Here is an 11,418-nt window from a genome sequence, read left to right on the forward strand (position 1 = left end):
CCTGTCTGCTGACAGTCATCCAACTTTTCTCTCTAGTATCCTTGACCAGATGTACCCTGTAGAAACTTATAAGCATGACTAAGCATTTAACAGTCTAACTAGACATCCTATCTCCACTAAACATTTCTAATACATACAAGTACCTAACCAATATCTATCTGACTAAAAATACCTAACAGTGGACTGTGTGTGTGTAAATGAGACATGCTTCAGAGTGTGTCATCCAGGGAGCCCGGGGCACTCCCACACACACACAGCCCATTATAGGGCACCTTGAATCTCCCAGTTGGGGAAAGGCTCTTGTTAACATCTGGAATGATGTTTGTGGCCTTTCGAACTGAAACTCTCTGGCTCTTTGTAATTGGCTGACACTGGTTCATATGAGAGTAGCTGCCTTGAGCAAACTGCATACAAAGGCACTTTTCTGAGACAGTCAGCTGCAGGCCTGGACCATGATGTAAAACCCTAAGTTTGATAACTTCCACTTTTAAAATTACTAAAGTAATTTCAGGTGTTCATGGGTATTTGAATGAAGATGGTAATCCAGAAAACCTTATTATTAACCTTCTGCTACTAATCAAAACAAGAAATTTGTTGGAAATCTGCAACTCTCCCTTTGCTCCACAAAATCCCCAACCACATGTGCACTAATCTACAAAGACCAAGTGCTCTTAAAACCCATAAGGATTTCTATTATTGGCCCACTGCTCGCCCGCTAGCGTGGCCTGCACCAGTGCCACGAGTGTGAAGCCCAGCATATCATCTTGGCTGCTGCTGCTTTGGTGCAGCTGGTCTTGCATGGCGATGTTCCACAGAAATGATGACAAGAGAAGAAATGGGTACAGGAAGGAAACGGAAGGCTAATTCCCACTCATGCCAAACAGGGAAACAATAAAAAAAGGGTGCAATTATGTATGTCCTAATATTTGCATAAAAACTGTGGACATTTTCTGTCAAAGAACTTATGAAGGTGTCTTATGTTAGTCCTTTTTTTCTTGTAGGATTCCTGTGTTGTTCTCACCTCAGTTCGTTTCTGTTGGTCACAGAGGCCAGCTAAACCTGACAGGCAGATTAACACAGGGTCTATTTCACCTCAGAAGTAATTGTGTGCTGACTGCTGGAATCAAAGGTCACAGGGGAGTCCTTTTAGTCTGGGGGGTAAGACAGTTGGCTGATTGGATGTTGTCCTCCTCTGCTCACTTTAGATTTCACAGGAAACACTGTCCTGGCCTCCTTTCTTACATTGTCTTCTGCTCTACTCTTTCCATTATGTTCAAATCTCTCTTGCTTTGTCTCTTTCCCAGCTCCTTTTTTCTGTTTTTTCTTTCCAGTGGCAAACCAATGCAAAGGGATCAGGGAGGGCTGGGGGTTAAGGGGTAGAAGGCTGGCTCATTACTGACTCCACTACCATTACATGGCTCCACTGACACAGTCTAATTACCAGACCAGGGGATAGATTGTTTAACCAGATTCAGAGCTAGTCTGGGCCCAAGGCTGCAGGCTACAACTTGGCTCCTGTAGTTCGCTGCCACCTGATTTTAAAACCGACACTACACGGACTCTGTCAGTGACAGATCTGATAAGCTGTGCACATCAGTGTCCTGTATGTTTGCGTGAGAAATGTTCTAGTGTTTCATGCCAAAGTGTAATGGATCCAGTTCCCTGTTATGCATGGCGTTCCTAAACTGTCACTAACACTGGCATGATGCTTTCTGCCCTGGTGGCTGCAGGAGGATCTGTATTAGGCTTGTTTCAATTTGGAGCCAGTTTTTGCATGGTATACTTCTTAATTCAAAACTTCACGCACCACTGCTTGATTACTGACTTAGCCTCCATGATAAGGTCTCAAGAGAGCAAAACCAGAGCTCCAAAGCAAAAATGTCGATTTTTAACTCTGATAAGAAGCTTAAAAGAAAGAAAGGGGATTCAACATGCAGTGCCAGTCCACTGACTGACAAGAGGTCACTGAAGCTTTTCTGTATTTATTAATACAGCGGCATGTAAAGCTGACAGTGGTGGCACTCTGCAGAGCAATAGCCAACCTCAAATGGTGCTCAGGCTGCAGCACTGGTTTGTACTCAATTCAAGGTTGTTGCTGATTACATGTGTCAGTGTTGTAAATTATTTTTTTTAAACTCTGGCCTTTATTTATATAATTGCCAGTACTGAAACCCCACAGAACCAGTTGTTGTCATCTGCTATTGAACATTGTCCTGCAGGATAAAATAGTGGCTCCGATGGGGATTAACCTTTTGTTAGCATGGTGACTCCAGCTGAAGTGCAGTCTCAGAGTTAGCTTTTAGCTTGTTTAATTAGCGGTCTGCGGTCCTTCTGTTGGACTATGTGCAATCAGCGTGCCACTGCATGTTCCAGAGCTCCAGCTGAACCTTAAAAGAGAGACACAGAGGACTAGAAACACCTTATAGTGATGCTTTTAGCTTACTTTGTGCATTGTGAGAAACTTTATCATCATCATAAGAATTATAATAATCACTCTCTCTCTCTCTCTCTCTCTCTACAGACTGCATCTACATGCTATTTTCTCCTCTATTCTACTTTTATAATGTTAAAACAGCCACAGAAATTAAGCTTTTAAAATATGATTAGTATTTGTCTGTCTCTAAACTATTGTGTTGATACAGCAGATCTATATAGATGATCTACTGTAGCACATACATGGCGGTATACCTAGTGTAGCTTTGGTATTAGTTACCACAGGCCTTGGGATGTGTCTCACCTCAGTTTGCACCTGTTCAATTACAAAAATTCCCAGAGCAGGGTGTGCCCGTGTGAGTGCAAGTCCGATACCTCATAAACATTGGAATTCTTCTCACATGATTGTTGATTGTTTAGTCCCTTAGGAACTCAGTCTTAGTCTGACTCAACCTGCACGATGACATGTTTCTCGTGCCTGATGAGTATAGTGCCAGATTAGCCATGGAGGTATAGACATAATTGGGAGCAGAGTGAAATAAATTGCTAGTGATTTAACTACTAATTAAATTTGGGTTATCACTTAATTACAGTAGGCCACAGTCAGCGCAACCTTGAGAGTGTTGCCAGGATCAAGTAATGGTGCAGCACCTTTGTGAGGAGCTCTCTGCTGTGGATACTGCTGACTCCACCTAACCTGTGCTGGCTACAGCTGCCTGTCCATCTGTGGCTGAGAAAGAGTAAATGGAGTGGAAGAAAGGTGGGCAGGAGAGGTAAAACCTGTAAGCAATGGTCTTATTTTTGTATGTGTGTGCCAACAGGCTCAGGGTTTGATGTCGGATAAAGATGTGGACATGGCTGCCTCAGAGGCCCCAGTCACCACTGTGACCAGCAGCAGCAGCAGCGCCCTGACGCCGTGCCAGCTGAGGAGCTCCTGCCAGCCGGGACTTCCAGCACCTGTCATCAATACCTCTTCTTCCTCATCTGCAGCAGCCTCCTTCTTCATTAGGTAAGCACTTGTCCCATCCAAATCACACCATGACGATCTTGGTCAGATTTTGGGTTGAGCTGTTAAATGAAGCGTTTAGCATCTGTGTGAGCTTGTGTGCATACATACCTGCATGCATTCAGGATGTGTATGTGTGAAGTATGTGAAGACAGCTGAAAAGCAGATGTGCACATACGCGCCTTCATATGTCTGCAGAAAGTTGTGGTTCATAGCGGTAACTTCCCTGTGGGGCATCTATTCCATGGAGATGTTGTTCTTGCCATGGATGAGCTATAGCATGCCTTGCACTATCAGGGGACTAAATGGACCTTTAGTTACAGGCGCCAGTGCCCATGAGTGGTTAATAGAATTACATAATTCAGTATGAAGAGGGAGTGTCTGACAATGTGACTTAGGTTAAACCTAAGTATTGTCCCTTACTTATTTTTTCTTTGTTTTTCTTTTTAAGTTAAGACATTTGTTCAGATTGCTTTGGCTCACAGCTGCATATAAGATCCTCCCGCAGCCACAGTGCAGTGCTCTTATTTTGTAATTTGATGTCACCATGTATCTTGGGCTGTGGGAGGCTTTCTCAGCTCTGTTGGTTCTAGTGTTTGTGTTGCCCTGGAGAATACTACACCCCATCCAGACGGGTTGATGGCTGGTGCATTGTGCTATACTGTCAGTGACAGATTCCCTGGCAGGCTGGACAGTGCATACATTCCCTGCCTCATCTCTCAGAGGAGTGCTATGCCATAATGAATGTTGGCAAAAGGGAAGCTGGCAAAGAATGATACATAGGACCACTGAAGCTCTGCGTCACAGGAGACGAAGGGACTTGTGGAGTGTGACAGGAAGCCAATGGGGGATCAGTGTAGAGCTTAGGGTTTCTCCAAACACCCCAAATGGGGTTTGTCTTGCCAGCCTTCACAGGGTCAGAGTATATCAGTGGGACCATAAGGTCCCTGTTTTGGCTAAGGGGACATTCCATATCCTCCTCTGAATATGTAACTTCCTGTGCATCTTGCTTCCCGTCAAAAGAGCAGTAGGTCTGAATAACAGTCAGGTGTGGCCCCCTCTACTATACAGGGTTAGTTCCTGACACTGATTTATTATTTGTCATGTTTTCTTTGGACCTGAGTTCAAAAGGAGTAGCATAAAGAGCTGTGTCTGGGCAGCCAATGTGCATTAAGCACAGGGGAAAAGAGGAAGGTAGACTTGTTTTTCCCCCATAGCAGGTCCTGGTGGGGCAGAGGGGGTGTACAGTAGGTGGAAGTACAGAAAAGGGTTCCAGCTTTCATCTCATCCAAAAGATAATTTGCTGCCAAGAATGTGGTGTTTTACTTGGCCCAGAGAAACACAATGATGACGGGTCGGCTTTAAACAGCATCACATTCCACAGATACAGAAACGGGTGGTGTAGGTGCACTGCGCTCGATTTGATGCACACCCACTTCCTGACCCACTGCAGCTGTTGCCTGCAACAGGAATATCATCATCATCATCATCATCACAATCATTTTGCTTTTATTGTTATTGCTTTTGTTCTGTTCGTTTTATCTTTCTGTATATTTCTGCTGATTGAAATGTCAGTTCCCCAAAGTCAAAAATAATTGAATCAATCAAAAATGTCTTGTTTTCTTGCCACTCTAGTAGCGCTACAGTTGGAAAAAACAAAAAGCAATGAAATTAGTGTCTTTCACATCTTAGACTTGACTGAAAACTCATATCTGATTAGTATTCCCTTTTGTTCTCTGAAGATACAATTAGTGCGATGCATGTGGAAATCCTGAGAGCCTAGGACATAGGAGCCGAATAACTAAGCAGCAGCATCTACCCCAGTGGAGTGGAGGAGGCTTCTTAGACACTTGTCTGACATTCACTAACACTGCTTCACTCAGAGATGAAATTTTAATTAGAACGCAATTAGCTGGAGTCTGGCTGCTCTAGCTAGTTTTCTGCTGAGAGAAAAGAAGTGTGTGATGAACAAAAGCGATTCATTGTTTAATTTTTCATTGGAAAAATAAGTCAACCGTTCAACTGGTTTTAAAAAAAAAGCATTTAATTTATTTCGTTTAAGATGTCTACTGGGTTGAATAATCATTTTAGTATAAATGTAGATTTGATAACCACAGAGCCCGGCAGGTCAAAGTCATTTTTTCTGACATTTCCTGTGCACAAATTAGTGATGTGTCCCTTCAGGTTCATTGTTTGTGCCCCTAAATTACTTAATTGTGCCTTTAAATAATTTTTTTATAGGCTTAGTGTCAGTTTAAAACACCAGAACCTAAAGTTTGTTTTGGTGAGTCAGTAAAAGCAACAGATTACTTATTTTTTTTTCTTAGATTCTGACCATTAATTTAATGTGTTCATTTCATTATACATACTTTGGGTTTTGGCTGTTAAATACAACACTGACATCCTTGAAACAGATTTTACAAGGAGAACAGATTGTTGATGTAATTAGTGTGGACACATTATTCATCGAAAGCAAATTACTAATTTGAAGTCAGTAGTTATTAATTCAATAGAACAAATCGCAAACATGACTATCAGAGCTGTTAACCCCGATACCTGCCAGGATAAATGTGAAATAAATGCTAAGCGCTTTTGGTCTCTGTGTTGTTGCCTGTGGGAGAATTTTCCCATATAGTCCGACGACCATGATTATTTTTTGTGATGCTGCTATTTTCAGAAAATAGAAAATGTCTTTGATTACACAATGACTTTACCCTTTAAGGCATTTTTGAAATTTCAGTTATCGAGTCAGTCTTTCATCCTGCTTCCTGTTTCTGGTAATTATGGAAAGTAGCCTGAAACAAAGATGACCCCAGGGTCAGTGATGACCAATGGCTAATTAGACTGACTATACAGTTGCAGAGAGACAGGAAGAGTCAAGGGTCAAACTCTGACCGGATGGTGTGTGCGTGTGTATGCATCTCATTATGTGTGTATGTGTAGGCTACATCATTGTATTACCGGGGGTGGGGGTAATGAATTTAGAGCCATGTGTTCAGCTGAGTAGCACGTTAAGCACTGATTGCCTTGTGACAGAGCATATGATTAGTATATTGACACAGCATTTTGTAATGAAACCCAGCGGAGCTCACAGCAGGGGGTCAGACAGTGTGGATAACTGTCACCTCGCAGATCCCTCCGCCCAGGCTCTCTGTTCCATTAACACCTGCTGATTGTGATGGTGTGTTTACCACCCATCGGGCACAAGGATTTCTCAGTGCACGCTGCTGAGAGGAGTTGACTGCTCACTTTGAAGCCTGCTTTACTCAGTGTGCTAACTTCTACATAGCAGCATGAGACAGTTTTCATGGTCTGTTGTTGGTCTCTTGCTTATGTTTGTTTGGAGGGAGCTAGTCTGTTTGCAACTTTGCAAGCTCACACTAATCATGCTCGGGAGAGGGGTGATTTACTCACTCTAAAGATGCAGGGAGGTAATGAGTAGAAGAATATTAAAGACCTCAGAGACACAACAGGTAAGTAAAAGATTCATGGAGGCTGCAGACATAAGAGGTGGCACACAGGCTAGCAGGTGGGCTGTTCCAGTGGCAGGGCAGACAGCTGTTTGCTGGAATGTGGCCCTAGAGGAGTGTCAGGAGGAAGTGGTTTTATGGTCATCCATCACCACCCTGCAGCTGCTGCCCAGGTGAGTGCTTGTGCAGTAATGACTGTGATTGTGCAGAAGGAATCCTCCTGCATTTGTAGCAGCAGGTCCGCGTGGCCTCGATTCTCCAGCACACACACACACACACGACCCCGCCTTTGCGTCAGCAGCACTCACTCTGCCCTTCATCGCCGGTTTGCTCTGAGTAACCATAGAAATGAGTCATTAGCTCATGGGATTAAAATGTGACTGATTTTTCTTTTAGAAGTGGAGATTGCAAATCAGGAAGTTGAAATAGCTCTCTTCACTCCACTGGACTATAATTTAACCAGAAAGGAGGAACGAGCATCTCTTCATTAATGAGTCCTGTGTGTTGCAAATTGGAAGCACTGCAGGATCACAAGTGTGTGCTCTTGTTCTGAATAACATGTTGGGTGCTGAGGTCCACTGTCCAATCATGTGTACAGTGTGAATGTTGACTCAGTTTGTTTGTAAAGGAGGCAGTGATGCTAGCATGTGTTATTGTGGAAAATACAGTAGCTCTGTTTTAGGTCATGCTAGGGGCAATCCACACAGAGAGGCCTGAGGCAGGCAAAGCACATCAGTGCTGTGTTTGGTCGGCTGCGCTGTGATTGACAGCAGGGATCTTTGCCACTGACAAATAGGCAGGACAGATTACGTGGAACAGAGGGGTCTACTGAGCCATTGGATCTGGCCCACATGGCAGGGGGATAAAGATACAGAGTGGGACAGAAGCTGCCTGTGCTGTTGTCATTCAGACGGCAGAGAGGAATATTGGATTCACCACCATGGGACTCAAGTAAGTTATAGTGTAAACAGAAAACAACACTGAGCTCACTCGGATGTGTGATTTTCTTCTTGTGTGTGTTCGTGTTGTAATGACGAGCGCATGCGTGTTTGTGTGTGTCTAGCTCTTACTTTATCTTCCTTTCCATGTAGCTCTCTCTTTTCTGCTTTATAGAATGTGCAGTTTTGTGTAGTCGGAGTTGGACTGTCAATTCCCCAGAGGTGAGAGGGTAATGGTTTTGTTGTCAAGCCACAGCGAGATGGATTCCTCCAGCAAAGCGAAAGTGTGAGGAGAATGTATAGCACGGCAGAAAACACACTGCTGAAATGCTGGCTCCATTTTGAGGAAACAGCCACAGTGGAGCTGAAATGTTAATACTGCCTCTACCTCCAGAGCCTGACAAATGAGTGTTGGTTCATATCAGTCTGCTGAATCTGTGCAACACATGCCCAGAGCAGAAAGAGGCTCATCACAAGTATTGAGTGGGTGGTAGCTGGGATAGTTGAGCTGCTTTGTAGTATTTGTCTTTGTTTACTGTTGGATAAAATACCAGCTGGTATTTTCCTGCCATAATCAGGCTGATGGGACTAATGACTGCCTCCATGCAGTGGTAGACTGAGTGGCAGCACCAGCTGAGGCCATGAAGGGGGCTGCAGCCTGTAGATAAGCCCAGGTGTGGATTTATCCAAGGCCTGTCAGGCTTCGTCAAGGGTGAGGTGTTGATGGACATCCAGCCTGGCCTTGGAGCCTCGGGGATCTTCAGAAAGTAGATACATCCCACTACCATCATGCACTTCACCCTCATCCACCATCAAACAACAAAATTCTGCCTCCCGCTGACTTCTAATCCTCCATGATTCTCAGTTAACAGGCAGCACTGTTTTCTGATGTCAAGGTACAGATATAATCTTTACTGTATCGAACACTGGCTTGGAAAAGACGGTGTGGCATTTTATAGTGCATTCTGCGCAGGAGTGTACTGTATACTGAATATTGCATGAGAAGTTCTGATTTGGATTCTGTGAGTTACTCAGAGGAATTTGTTACACAGCTAAAGTACTGATCTTGCTCTGTTGGATTTCCATGCCAATTTCTGTGTGTCTGCAGCTGATATGTTAACATAGTGTGATAGTGTGTCCCCCTGCAGCACCAGGGTGATGGGTGCTATTGTGACTGGCAGCACAGAATCACTTGTCCCTGTCATCATGAATAGCAATCAGCTCCAGTCATATGGAAGAGAAAAGCAGAGGGTTTGCTGCAGCCTATGTGTGGGATAACTTGGTGCTCTTTCACTTGCCCCCTCCCCCTAATAAATCCCTGAGTCAGGAAGTCTGTCTGGCCTACTCATAGAGCCTACAGGGAGTCACTGGAGGGGGGCTGACAAACAAAGACCTGAAGCGCTGACTCAAGCCTGCGCACTCATCCTGGGTCCACATGTACTAAGCCCTTTGAGGAAAGGGGAAAGCACTGTCATCCACTCCTGACAGATTTCTTTCACACATGGGTAAATGAGAGGATGTGGAGCATCGAGCTCTCTCCTGTAGACTTGTCATCTCTAAAGGGCTGCCTTTGTCTCTCAGTATGTTGTATGAATGATCAAAAAGGCAAGGTTGTGTTTGACTAGTTGCATGTGAGCAGGAGAGGTCATTCCTTCAGCATTAATCCATATCCAACTCCGTGTGCCTGCCTGCATCTAGCATCTCTCTTTTCAACTGTATAATAATGCTGATAGTTGTCCAGAGGGCTCCATTATCAGCACATTAGTGTTTAGTTATCGACTTTGCAAAATTCTCTAACCCCCAGCCTGTTGAATTGAAATTAAGCCTCACGCCTGTGGGGGCTAGGGAATGTCATCTAAACCTCTTTAGAGCCCCTCAGTGAAAGGTGTCATGCAAATGGAGTCTATTATCTTTGTCATTACAACCAGAGTCACTTTAGCATTGTGGCTGAGACACACTTTGAGAGTGCGGTGGAATAAGAGAGCATGAATTGCAGTAGCTGGTGGTGGGGTATACGCGTGGAGGAATTTTATAACCTATTGTTTGGAGATGCAGAATAGAGCCTGTGGCCTCTGCTCCCGTGAGCTGTCTTTATGTCGCACAATCCATAGAAAGAGAGATGGCTCCTGATGGGGCTTCTCAGGCATCACTGCTGCTCAGTGTTCAGCCACGCTGTGGCCTTCTATCCAACATGAATAACAAATAGTTATTCATAATTAGTGGTAGTACATTGATTTCCCCAAGTGCTAGTTCACACATATAGCATCCAACATCCTCTTGTTTGTCAGTGGGAATGGGGCCCAGCTTTTAACTGATGGAGCTCAGATTACCACAGGTGATAGGGGCATTGTCAGGACAGGTGGTTCAGCATTCACCTCGTCACCCACAGCCTCAGTAGTTGAACCATGATCATAGTCTTCTTTTTTTATTATTTATCTCGAAATGTGGAGTATAAAATTGGTTCAACTGGGAATGGCAACTGTGGGGAGTTAAAGCATGGAATTATGGGGCCGATGAGACAGATGAAACACACAATAATGTACTTCTTAGTGGAGAATTAGAAAAGATTAAGAACTATTGTGTTGCCTTCTTCTTGTACAACTAGGTTTGCAACAAGTCAGCATTTTGTGCAGGACACGTGCCGAACTGATGTATCACACTAAAAGTAGCAAGCAGGACTTATCTCCTTTGTTTCTGTCGCTGCTTTTTGCATGCACATCATCTTGAATGGAGAGGATTATAGCCTGTAATCAGTTCGCGACCCAGCATGTGAGAGCCAGCTGCAGTGTGCTAAAGTTCCCATTATCCCCGTGCGCTCTATGTGGCCCAGTGTATGTTTCTGTGGTTGACTTTATGAGTGTTTGAATAATGCAGTTATAGGCGCTAATGTCTTAGTGACTGTTGTCAGGGACACAGTTCCCCCTGCGGTTAGATCAGTGGCCTGTTCTTCTTTCTGCAGTCTACACATCTGTGATACAGATGAGTATTTATTTCTTCCATCTAAAGACATTTCACTTCATCCACTACTCTACCATCATTGCCACCTAATTGACAGAACATCTCATTTCACCTGAGTTGGACCCCTTCTACTTTCTGCCTGTTGACTCTGAATATAGATGAAAGATTAAGAAACACGTGTTCCAGCTCCCCTCCCCCTGCCTTCTGTCTCTCCGGACAGCCCACTGATTAATCACCCCTAAATGTTCTCAGCAGCCTGCAGGCCTGTTTGTTGTGATACCCTCTGTGTGGAGAAGTGCAAATAAATAATCACTAGGTTTCCTGCCCTGACAGCAAGTGATTAATGAAGCATGGAAGTGGAGCAGAAGTATGTTGGCTTTCTTCCCCTCTGTCTTTCTCTCCCACACTCATCATGTTCTTAAGTTATTCTTCATTCTGATACGGTGTAATGCATTCATCTAAGTGGACATTTTATTTGATCGGGGAGGCATCCGTGTGTTCACAGTAGTTCTCATTTGTCTCTTGTATATTCTGTACCCTGCCTCCACTGTTTGCTGAACTGCTTTCAGAGACAGGAAACGTCACTCAGCCAGTGATGACTAGACATGAGTGC

At 44.1% G+C, this 11,418-nt stretch overlaps 1 protein-coding gene across 5 annotated transcripts in view; it reads left to right on the forward strand.

The window, feature by feature from the left end:
* Window positions 1-11,418, forward strand: part of kif26ab (kinesin family member 26Ab) — a 73,293-nt gene that overhangs the window by 36,259 nt on the left and 25,616 nt on the right. For all 5 annotated transcript variants that reach the window (XM_020590975.1, XM_020590977.1, XM_020590976.1 and 2 more), the window contains exon 4: window positions 3,255-3,442. In XM_020590975.1, coding sequence (XP_020446631.1) covers window positions 3,255-3,442 — 188 coding nt within the window. The remainder of the gene's footprint in view (window positions 1-3,254; window positions 3,443-11,418) is intronic.

This window comes from Monopterus albus, unplaced genomic scaffold (assembly GCF_001952655.1).
Source record: "Monopterus albus unplaced genomic scaffold, M_albus_1.0 scaffold13.1, whole genome shotgun sequence".
Lineage (NCBI taxonomy): Eukaryota > Metazoa > Chordata > Actinopteri > Synbranchiformes > Synbranchidae > Monopterus > Monopterus albus.